General features: G+C 39.5%; 1 protein-coding gene across 1 annotated transcript; it reads left to right on the top strand.

Annotated features, from left to right (window-relative positions):
* The first annotated feature begins 11,532 nt into the window (after nucleotides 1–11,532).
* LOC127105588 (probable CCR4-associated factor 1 homolog 9) lies at nucleotides 11,533–12,411 on the top strand. The gene has a single exon (XM_051042782.1). It carries the CDS (start codon nucleotides 11,596–11,598, stop codon nucleotides 12,409–12,411), a length of 816 nt encoding a protein of 271 aa, XP_050898739.1. The 5' UTR covers nucleotides 11,533–11,595.
* The last annotated feature ends 212 nt before the right edge of the window (nucleotides 12,412–12,623 follow it).

Below are 12,623 nucleotides of genomic sequence, written 5' to 3'. Positions count from 1 at the left end.
GCTTCCTAAGAAAGAGGTTGATCCGGGAAGAGTTACATTGTCGGTTAAAATTGGTGACGTTTATGTCGGGAAGGGACTTATTGACTTGGGGTCGAGCATTAATCTTATACCTTTGTCAATTATCAAGAGGCTTGGCAACATCGAGATTAAGTCCATCCGAATGACGTTGCAATTGGCGGATAAGTCGACGACCCATCCTCATGGCGTAGCCCAAGATGTTTTGGTGAAGGTCGACAAATTTTTTTTCCCGGTGGATTTTATTGTAATTGATATGGAGGAAGATGATGATGCTCCGCTCATCTTGGGCCGACCATTCATGAAGACCGCAAGAATGATGATAGATGTTGATGACGGTTTAATGAAGGTGCGAGTTCAAAATGAGGAAGTCACATTTGATCTATTCGAGGCGATGAAGCATTCCAAGGATAGAAATGATAGCTTTCGCATCGATGTGATCGAAGACGCTATTATGGAGGTTTCAAAGCATATTCATGAGATATCTCCTATGAAGTTAGCTCTTGACGACTCATTGGAGGTTTTCACTGTTGAAGAGGAGCTAGCTCTTGAGGAATGCTTAAAGGAACATGATAGTTTGGAAGACCTACAACCGTGGGAAGTAGAGGAAGAAAATTTGAAGAAGGAGGTTATTGACGAGAAAGCGCCAATTGAATTAAAAGAGTTACCTTCGACTTTGAAATATGTGTTTCTAGATGAGACCGAGGCAAAGTCGGTCATCATAAGCAACCTTTTGACAAAAGAAGAAGAAGCCCGTCTAATCATTGTGCTAAAAACCAATCAAGAAGCTATGGGTTGGACTCTTTCCGATCTAAAAGGAATTAGTCCATCCTATTGTATGCACAAGATTTTGATGGAGGAGGATTTCAAGCTGGTAGCTCAACCACAACGCCGCTTAAATCCTACCATGAAAGAGGTTGTTCGAGAGGAAGTTGTGAAGCTGTTGGATGCGGGGATGATTTACCCGATCTCGGATAGTCCGTGGGTTAGTCCTGTGCACGTTGTTCCGAAGAAGAATGGAATCACCGTAATCCGAAATGACAAAGACGAATTGATCCCGACTAAAGTTGCCACGGGATGGAGAATGTGTATTGATTATCGGCGGTTGAATACCGCGACTCGAAAGGACCATTTTCCACTCCCATTTATGGATCAAATGCTCGAAAGACTATCGGGCCAACAATACTATTGTTTTTTGGACGGCTACTCCGGGTACAACCAAATTGCGGTTGACCTGGTTGATCATGAGAAGACGGCTTTCACGTGTCCGTTTGGAGTGTTCGCATACAGAAAAATGCCCTTTGGGCTATGCAATGCACCGGCGACCTTCCAACGATGTGTCCAAGCCATTTTTGCCGATCTGATAGAGAAAACAATGGAAGTCTTCATGGATGACTTCTCGGTATTTGGTGGGACGTTTAGTCTATGCTTGGCAAATTTGAAGACGGTGTTGGAAAGGTGTGTGAAGACCAATTTGGTGCTGAATTGGGAAAAGTGTCACTTCATGGTGACCGAGGGGATCGTGCTAGGCCACAAAGTCTCTAGAAGGGGGCTTGAAGTGGATAGAGCTAAGGTTGAAGTAATTGAAAAATTACCCCCTCCAGTGAATGTGAAGGGCATCCGTAGCTTTTTGGGGCACGCGGGGTTCTACCGGCGCTTCATCAAGGACTTCTCAAAGGTGGCTAAACCTTTGAGCAATTTGCTCGCCAAGGACCAGGTATTTCTCTTCACCGAAGATTGTTTGCAAGCTTTTGAGGTTTTAAAAGAAAAATTGGTTACCGCTCCAATAATAGTCGCTCCCGATTGGAATAAAAATTTTGAACTAATGTGTGACGCGAGTGACTATGCTGTTGGAGCGGTACTTGGCCAACGAAAAGACAAAACTTTCCATGCGATACATTATGCGAGTAAGGTTCTGAACGAGGCTCAAATAAATTATGCCACAACGGAAAAAGAACTACTTGCAATAGTGTATGCGCTAGAAAAGTTTAGGTCTTATCTTATAGGGTCTAAAGTCGTTGTGTATACCGACCACGCGGCGATTAAATATCTGCTAACCAAACCGGATTCGAAGCAAAGGCTCATCCGTTGGATCCTCTTGTTACAAGAATTCGATGTGGAAATCAAAGACAAGAAGGGGTCGGAAAACTTGGTAGCGGATCATTTATCCCGATTAGTGAACGTGGAGGTTACCGCATCTGAAAAAGAAATCCGGGAAGAATTTCCTGATGAAAAATTGTTTAAGGTTCAAGTTAGGCCGTGGTTTGCAGACTTTGCAAACCACAAGGCTAGTGGTTTTGTGCCTGCCGACCTAACTTCGAACCAAAAGAGGAAGTTCCTTTCGGATGCGAAGTATTATGTTTGGGATGACCCATACTTGTTTAAGTTGGGTAGCGATAACCTGTTAAGGAGATGCGTAACTGGTGATGAAGCCCAGAGCATCCTTTGGCATTGTCACAACTCGCCTTATGGCGGACATTATAATGGGGTTAGAACGGCCACTAAAATTCTTCAATCGGGATTTTATTGGCCAACTATTTTCAAAGACGCACATACCCATGCGCAAAGTTGTGACAATTGCCAAAGAAGTGGTGGGATAGGTAAGAGAGATGAGATGCCTCTCCAAAATATCCAAGAAGTGGAAGTGTTCGATTGTTGGGGCATAGATTTCGTAGGACCTTTCCCACCCTCTTATGGGAATGAGTACATGCTTGTTGCTGTCGATTATGTCTCTAAGTGGGTTGAGGCGATTGCCTCACCTTGGGCGGATGCCAAAACGGTGATAAATTTTTTAAAGAAAAACATATTTTCCCGTTTTGGAACCCCCCGAGTGTTGATAAGTGACGGAGGGTCACACTTTTGCAATGCACCTTTGGAAACAATTCTAAAACATTATGGTGTATCGCATAGGGTGACAACTCCGTACCACCCTCAGGCTAACGGGCAAGCGGAGGTCTCTAATCGAGAGATTAAGAGAATCCTAGAAAAAATCGTGTCTAATTCTAAAAAAGAGTGGTCCCAAAAATTGGACGAAGCATTATGGGCCTACCGTACGGCCTTTAAAGCTCCAATTGGCCTAACTCCCTTTCAATTGGTATTTGGTAAAACTTGTCATTTGCCGGTTGAATTGGAGCACAAGGCCTTGTGGGCCCTAAAGTTTTTAAATTTTGAACATGAGTTGGTCGGTAACAAAAGGAAAGTACAACTACTTGAGTTGGAGGAGATGCGCAATGCCGCATACCACTCAAGTTGGTTGTACAAGGAAAAAGCAAAGAAGTATCACGACAAGAAGATCCGTAACAAAGAATTTGTGCCCGGACAATTGGTCCTATTGTTCAACTCCCGGTTGAAGTTGTTTCCCGGGAAGTTGAAATCAAAATGGTCCGGGCCATTTCGGGTGAAAGAAGTAAAAGAGTACGGGGCAATTGTCATTGAAGACATGGACAAGAAAGATAGTTGGACCGTGAATGGCCAACGATTGAAAGTGTATCTCGGCGGTCATGTGGATCGCGAGAGTTGTGCTCAGCCGCTCGATGCTCCTCTGTGAGCATCGCACCGTCGAGCTTAGCCGACGTTAAACAAGCGCTAGTTGGGAGGCACCCTAACATTGTAAGTATTTACTGTTTTATGATTTATGTTGTATTGAGTACACTGTGCTAAACCCATGTTGGATGACTTGCAAGTGCTGCATTTGCCAATGCACTTGCTGTCACGCTCGCTTGCAGCTCGCTAGGCGACGCAGTAGCGAGCACGCTCGCTATCTGCTCGCTAGGCGAGGCAGCAGCGAGCGCTGCAGTACTGTTTACTATTTAAATCTCAGTAGGGCCATTTTGCCCCAAACCTTCAAAAAAATTTCTGAACGGCTCTGCTGAGGAATTTGTGCTAGGCTTCTCAAACTCTCTCATTTGCATCTTTATCACCAACACTTGCTCTTTTCGGTCGATTGCAAACTCTTCTCACTTCACATTTCCGAATCCGTGTAACTAAGGTTTGCCCTACTACATTTTTCTTTTTGTTTGAACTCTTAATTTCCAAATGTGAATGGCAAATAGGATGAGTGTGGTATGGGAACATTGAGGTTGCATGTGGTATTTTGGAGTTTGCAATTTTTGGAGATTTAGGTTTTCAAATTGGGGATTTAGTGTTACTTTAGGTTTTGCATGCAATTAGGCAATCCCCAATAGCATAGAACGATTAATTGTCATGAGAAATCATTAGGTTCTGATGTGGGAACCATTAGAGTATGGGTATTGGGGGAAAAATCTTTGAAAATGCAGAAAACCCCAAAACCCGTAAGGTTCGCTAGCACTCGCTAGGCGAACCTGGGGCGAGCGTTCGCTGCCACTTCGCTAGGCGAAGCAGCAGCGAGCAAGGCAGTCTTTGGAATTATGCTTTGATGGCTAATCTGTTTGTTGGTGTGTGTTGTTTCTTTGTATATTTTGCAGATGGAGTCAAGATCTGGAGCGGGTAAGAAAAGAAAGGGAGCGACTACATCTCGGACAGTTCCTATCCAATTCGATACCGACAAGTTTGTCGGTCCAAAACAGGCTGCACGGTACATCGCTCTGGAGAAGCGAAAGATACTTCCAGAGAAGCGATTTCTGATCAACCCACAGGGCACTTACAGAAATTTCGCCGGGTTGATTGACGCGAAGAAGTGGGATAGGTTGATAAGTCCCTTAGAGCATTACGACATTGCTACAGTGCGTGAATTCTATGCTAACGCACTGCCCGACGACGACGAGCCCTTTACTTGGGTATCTAGAGTTGCCGGGCGTCCAATTCCATTTGACCGGGATGCTATCAACCGAATCCTTGGGGAACCGCTCCAGCTGGGAGCTGACCAGAGAGACCAATACCACACCGACCTCAGGCTTCACCGAGATGTTCCTGCCATTACCGCCGCCCTGCTTTTACCTGGGAAATCTGTTGAGCCGAACCCATCTGGGGTTCCCGTGAGGTATCACCGGGAGGACATGACTCCCATGGCTCAGCTGATACTGCTCTTGGTTTTGACCAACATACAGCCAAAATCCCACACCTCTACTGTGCCGATCCTAGTGGCACATTTGGTCCATTCCATCCTCACAAATGTCGAGATAGATGTGGCGAGGATAATCGCAAATGAGCTGAAGTCCGTAGTCGAGAGCGGGCTTAAGTCGGGGGCTCGTGTTAATTGTCCCCTGGCTTTCCCGTGTTTGATCATGAGCTTATGCGTTCAGGCAAGGGTGAGACTTCCGTCTCGTGGGCAGGTAAGGATCCTGTCACCTATCGATGATCGGTATGTGGCTAAATATTGTAGAGCAAAGACTACCGGTGGCAGTGCAGCCTCAGGAAGTACTCGGGCTTCTGATGGTCCTAGTGCTTCTACTCCCGGACTTGATCCCTACCTCCGAGCTGTGTGTGACTACAGTTTTGAGTGGATGACGGCATCTCAGAGAGCTATGATTGATATGCACAACAGTATGCAGAGGTTGGAACTGCAAGGTAATGACCCCTCCGGTGCTCGAGCATTGTTGGCGCGTGAGCAGTTTATGCTTAACGCTAACTGGCCTGTGGACAGGCCAGTCTATGGTGAGGGGGTGGGCGCTGATGCTGATGATGATGATGATGTTGATGATGAGGCTACCGGTTCTGATGCCGGTAGTGAGGAGGAGTCCTGAGCCCTTAGTGGGTTAAGTTTTTGTATTTTTTTTCAGTTTTTATGTTATTTCTATTTGTATTTTCGGATTTTGTATTTTGACCATGGTGTTGTACTATTGGGGTGTTTTGTCCCCCATGAACAAATTTATATTTTCAGTTAATGTTACTTATTTATGTTTTTAATTTTGTGTGTTTAATAAATTTTTGGTTGATTGAGTGGCAAACCCTTCTAGATTGGTTGCTCCTCAAGAAGTACCCAATGAAGGTGCATCCGAGCTTGGATGGCAATGATAAGAATAAACAAGTGAATGAAGCTAAGGTACATGGTTACCTTCGGCTAGAATTTTAGAATGCATTAGGAACTTTACTCTTTTTGGTAAATTGAATATTGTCTTTTTGCAACATAATTGAATGAATGCTTCATCTAGAACTTAAAACCACAAATTGTGAGGAAACCTCCATTGTTCACTTGAATGCTGGATTCTAATAAGTTTTGTTGATTCATGTGATTCATTCTTTGTCTTTTATTATTGTGAAATTGTGGAAGCAATTAGAAATGATCAAGGCACTTGTTTTCTTTCGAGCACAACTAAATCCAAAAACAACTTACCTGTGAGCAGAGAGAGTATTTGTTAACCCCTTTGAGCCTAAACAGTTGAATCTCGGCTTGAAATAAAGCGAGATCTCAAAAATCTTTTTTTTACAACCCGGAAAATCTTGATTATTGTTCTTTTGCCGTAAAAAGTTAAGAGCATTCACTTAGGGTGTGGAAGAAATAAGTTGGGGAGAACGAAAAAGAATTGGTAAGTACCACAACTCTTGAAAAAGAAAAGAAAAACCGAGCAAGCATAGAAAAATATATGTATAGAAAATATAGAAAAGAAACATATGTTTTGTATATTTGATGTGAAAGAAAAGAACAAAAATAGAAAAAATGAAAATGAATGCTTGCTTGGAAGAAAAATAGTGAAAAATAAAAATTGAGTTGTGGAATATGTGTTGTGAAGGTTTCAAATAAGAAACAAATGAAACAAAGTCGAGTAGTGTGAATAATACTGTGAATGTCTCTTTTGCATCGGCACTTTCGTTTCATTGGCCTTAGAAATGACCCTTGTTTGTTAACCTAACCAAGCTTCAACCGAAAAGCCCTTAGTGAGCTTTATGCTTCCACAGTACCATTTTTAATTGTTAGACATTGTATGAATCTATTTGATTTCTTCATTATTTGTTAGAGAGTGAGATTAGTCCCGCGGTTGCAAACGCGCAAAATCTTCATTCCTTATTCGAAGAGGAGAGATAGGATGATTCATTCAGAATAGTATTGTTGTAGATAGATAAATATTTTGCATTGCTATTAAGTTTTAGTTCTTATGTATTATTTTATTCGAACCGTTGGGAACTTGTATTTGCTGATTTCGCTTGTGTTTGAGCCGTTTATCCAACTTCGGAGAAACCAGTTTCTTAAAGCAAATCCTCTTGTCCTTCAAGAGGCATACATTGCTTGAGGACAAGCAAGAATCTAGTTGGGGAGAGTTGTTAGATGCCCAAAAGTGCTTATTTGAGTTATCATATGTGGGCATCTTTCACTCTTTTTCCTTGCTAAAATTGTCAAAACCACATTTGTTTTACATGGAATGCATTACATTGATAAACAAGCTTGGTGCCTTTGATTTGTGTGTTATTGTGCAGGAAAGACATGAACTAATTTAAAATGAAGACACAAGAAAATTGGCAAAGGAACCAAAGAATACAAGCATTTCATCAGCCTGCTCGCTAGGCGAGGCTGTGGCGAAGCATTGGTTCGCTAGGCGAGTTCCAGGCGAAAAGCTCCAGTAAATTGTCAAATTAATTCGCTAGGCGAGCTGTAGGCGAAGGTGGTAGCGAGTTCGTTCTGTTTTGGTGAAAAACGCAGCCAGCACTCACTTGCTAGGCGAAGCTCTAGCGAGTCCCCAGCGAGCATTCCAGTAGCAAAACCTCTCAACCTCGCTGGGGCGAAGGTTGAAGCGTGTCCTTCGCTAGGCGAAGGTATGTTCGCTAGGCGAACATGACAGTTCAGCAGGCCCTGTTTTCTCTGGGCGCAGGGGCCTTATGTGCCCATTTTAGACCCTCGCTAGGCGAGCCATTCTGCTCGCCTATCGAACATGACAGCCCAGCAGTGGTCTATAAGTAGCAGGTGCCACTTTTGAGCACCATACCTCATTTTTACCAACTTTTTCCACTTTTGTACTTTAGAGAGATATTTTACAGCATTGTTAGAGGGGATCTTTTATGCCCTAATTTTCATTTCTTTTCATCTAGCAACCATCTTCCACAAAAAGAAGGTGGATTCCCATCCAACTTCGATTATCCGACTTGGATGTTGATCAACCTTCTTTCCTTACTTGCCGACCAAGCTACCATGAAAATGAGTAGCTAAGTCATCCATTTGTCAAGGTTAGATGTAGGTGATTACTAGCTTTGTGTGTAAATGTAAGGATCCTCATATGTAAACTCTTTAATGGTAAATATATGATGAAAACTTTGTTTCTATTTAAAACTCTTTGTGTTGGTTTATGATCGAGAGATGTTTACCGACTCTTGACTTAGGTTTTCATCCAAACTTGTTTGTTAGCTAGAGATAGTAATGAATGATTTTGTTCACCATAAGGTTGAACCAAAAAGTTGTCATTTTGATAGATTGTGTTCGAGAGAAACAATGGATCAAAATGGCAAAACTCACAATGTGTGTTCGAGAGAAACATATTGAGAGGACTTTGTGAAATGATTTATCATCTAAAGGAGTTTATAAGATTGTGGACCGAGCAAATACATGCAAAGTGATCATTGAAACCTAACTTTGGCAATATTTCTCATTTATTCAAAACATAACTTTTACCGCAATTTATTACTTTTTATGCAAGATAACTTGATTAAAACCAAAACCCTATTGTTACATTAAGTTAAGATTAATACAACCATTGAACGGCAGTGATATCTTACAATCTCTGTGGATACGATAACAAAAACCCGACACGAAATATACGTTTCAACAACGAGTCCAATTTTTATTGGCATTACCTCTCAAGTCTGGTTGTAACTAGCATCTTGGTTTCAAAATCCAATGGTAATTGGTACCTGTAAGTATGGTTGTAACCAACATTTGTTTGCAAGTCCAATTGTTATTTGGCATTACCTGTTGAGTCCAGTTGTAACTGGCGCTCAAATTTTAAAATCCAGTTGTAACTGGTATCATTTTAAAATCTGGTTGTCACCAGCATCTGTCAAATCTAGTTGTAACTGATATCCTTTTAAAGTCTGGTTGTCACTAGCATCTTTCAAATCCAGTTGTAACTGGTATCCTTTTAAAGTCTGGTTGTCACCAGCATCTGTCAAATCAAGTTGTAACTAGCATCCTTTTAAAGTCTGGTTGTCACCAGCATCTGTCAAATCCAGCTGTAACTGGTATCCTTTTAAAGTCTGGTTGTCACCAGCATCTGTCAAATCCAGTCGTAACTGGTATCCTTTTAAAGTCTGGTTGTCACCAGCATCTGTTAAATCCAGTTGTAACTGGTATCCTTTAAAGTCTGGTTGTCACCAGCATCTGTCAAATCCAATTGTAACTGGTATCCTTTTAAATTTAGGTTGTCACCAACATCTGTCAAATCCAGTTGTAACTGGTATCCTTTTAAAGTATGGTTGTCACCAGCATCTGTCAAATCTAGTTGTAACTGGTATCATTTTAAAGTTAGGTTGTCACCAGCATCTGTTAAATCCATCTGTAAAGGGTATCTTTACGTTTGGTTGTCACCAGCACCCTTGAAGTCCAGTGGTAACTGGAACTAATTCGTCTAAGGATGGTGGTGATCTACGTTTATGGTATAAGTCCAATTATTATTGGCACCTACAGAAATTTTTGATCGGACGATTGTCTTGTGAGAAATATCCGGATTTGTCAAGAATGTTTCAAGTTGTCATTAAGTCATGTATGAACCTATTGATATACTCTCTTTGAACTTTCAAATGTCGTCAGGTCACGTTTGAACTTACTGTCAGAACTCCTTGACATTCCCCAGCATTGTCAGGTCATGTATGAACCCGTTGCTGAACTTTTTATTCCAGTATTACCAGGTCATGTTTGAACCTGTTTTTAAGACCCTTTTTATTTGATTATTCCAGTGTTGTCAGACCATTTATGAACTTGTTGTGGGAATTTTCTAAAAAAAGTAATATATATTCGAGTTGTTAGTAAGTCATGTGCGAACTTACTGACGGAATCTCTTGTATTCAAAGTGTCATATATCAACTTTCACTTTGAGTACTCCCCGGTGTGTGTCTGACTCTCCAGCATGATTGTTATCCCTAGCGAGTTGTTTTACCCTATTTGCCTGTTTCTCTGTGGGCCATCAGTATTCCCCACAGATTGTTTTGTCTGGAATGACATCTCCTGTTAAGGATTCACTATGTCCCTAACAGATAAGTTCAGAAGCAAAAGTCTTTCACCCATGCATATCACATTATAGCATTTCCATTTCAGGATCAAAATCCGGGTATTCTTAGTATTTAACTATCTCCCACCGTGATCATATGAAGGGTGTCCTGCTGCATATAATCTGGTTGAAGATACTTAAATAGGGGCAACTGTTACACTCTGATTTTGACCCTGAATCGCCGATTCAACATATCCATCATAGCTATTGCATCCATACATATCATAACATGCATTCCATACCGCATAGTGCGTATAATATCAGTCGAAATAATTTTCTTGGAATTACAGGCGATCCGGTTGAGTTAGTCGTCAGATGTGCGTCAAATCAGTAGACGAAAATTTTTAAAATCAAGCTTGCAAACACCAGTTTTATTATACTTGAGGAATGACTATTTGTTGTGTTATCTGACCCATTTGAACCTCCAAATTTTTGAAAAAGGCAATGGTATTCCTTTGATTATTTCTTATTTCTCCTTTGTATTGTTCCTTTTCTTTTTTAATAATACTCTTCGCCCTTAACGTCAAATTTAAAAATATATATTCTATTTAAAGTGTCTAACTTCTTTAAAAAAAAATCTTATATTACTTATGTTATTTAATTCATTTCATATTTTACCGATATTTAATATCACAATAATAGTTATAGCAAACACTATACCATTTGTATTTTCCTAGTCTAGAGTCTCTTTGTAAATCTTGCCTCACAAATATTGTAAATTTTATATTTCTTTTAGGATTTTATGTAGGTAAGTTGTAAGTTTTTCTTTAAACTCTATATCATGTCAAAAATAAAAGCTTTAATTTACATATACATTGTCGATCACATCACTATGTGAATTAACAACTCATTAATCAACTAAAAGTATTGTAGCATAAATAGCCTCAACCTATCTGAAAATATTTTATAGAAATTTAATGATATATTTTATAAATTCAAAATAAGATGAATAAAATCACAACTGACTCAAAATATAAAAATCAAATTTGAATTTAAGTTTACAATAAAAGAGATAACAAACTATAATGAAAGTTAGAAAGGTTAAAAAATATAAAAATTATAACAAATTAAAAAGAAAACTCTCAATATAATTTTTTATTAATTAATGCTATAAAATCAAATCTAATTTTGTTTATAAAATCAAATCAAATAATATTTAAAAAACTATAAATTAAGAAATTAGAAATAATTTTTGAAATATTTATTTGAATATTAATTCAAATCCTACCAAATAGATATTTATTAAAATATTTTTGAAAAACTAACCTAATAAAAATATATGATTAAATAACTTATTCAATTTATTTCCCACTTTCCAAGGAATATCTTTTCCGGGTTTAGGGTTTACTTTTAATATAAAAAAGCCAAATCTATTCTCATCTCATAGCATCACACAATCCTAGTATTCACCTGCAGTTGTTTTTTCTCTCTTTCAATTCAACTTCAAAATCAATTCTTTAAGAAACTCAACATGAGCATGTTGAAGGAAGTCATTATCCGTGAAGTTTGGGCGTACAATTTAGAGTATGAATTCAATCTCATCCTTCAAGCTATCTCTGAACATCATCTAATCATTTCAATGGATACTGAATTTCCCGGCGTAATTCATTCCCCAAAAATTGACTATCGTCATCTTCTACCCTCTGATCACTACCGTTATTTGAAAGCCAATGTCGATGATCTTAAACTCATTCAAGTTGGACTCACACTTTCGGATTCTGAGGGAAACCTTCCTGACTTTGGAACCAATAACAGTTACATCTGGGAGTTTAACTTCTGTGATTTTGACGTCAATCATGATCTCTGTAATCAAGATTCCATTGATATGCTCCGCCGTCAAGGGATTAATTTTGAGCGCAATTTATTTCACGGTGTGGATTCAAAGCTTTTCGCTGAACTAATGTTCTCGTCGATACTTGTTTATAACGATTTTGTTACTTGGGTCACGTTTAGTAGCGCTTATGATTTTGGATATTTGGTGAAGATCCTGACCGGAATGAATTTACCAAACCTGTTAGAGGATTTTTTGAAAATGGTTGAAGTATTGTTTGGAAAAAGTGTTTATGACATGAAATATATGATGAAGTCCTGCAACTCTCTTTATGGTGGTCTCGAGCGGGTAGCTACTACGCTTGATGTGTGTCGGGCAGTTGGAAATGCTCATCAAGCCGCATCGGATAGTTTGTTGACGTGGCATGTATTCGACAAAATGATAAAGACTTATTTTAAGGATGACGAAGCTGCCAAACATGCCGGAGTGTTGTTTGGATTAGAAATTGCAGCTTAGTAAATAGATTATAAAAAAATTGTAATGAAAATTCAAATATATAAAATATTCATTCTTTTTAATATATAATTTCATTATCTAATTTCTATTTATGTCTTTATTTTGGTGGGAGTGTATGGTTAGTAAGAGAAAACAAGTACTTAGTTTAACAAGTAAAGTATAAAGCTTTTTGATGTCTGCTACAATATATATTAAAGAATTATAGAGAACAT

The sequence above is a fragment of the Lathyrus oleraceus genome, chromosome 7 (assembly GCF_024323335.1).
Source record: "Lathyrus oleraceus cultivar Zhongwan6 chromosome 7, CAAS_Psat_ZW6_1.0, whole genome shotgun sequence".
In the NCBI taxonomy this organism is placed as follows: Eukaryota; Viridiplantae; Streptophyta; class Magnoliopsida; order Fabales; family Fabaceae; genus Lathyrus; species Lathyrus oleraceus.
The sequence above is the reverse complement of the archived record's forward strand: the minus strand, read 5'-3'. Positions and strand labels throughout refer to the sequence as shown.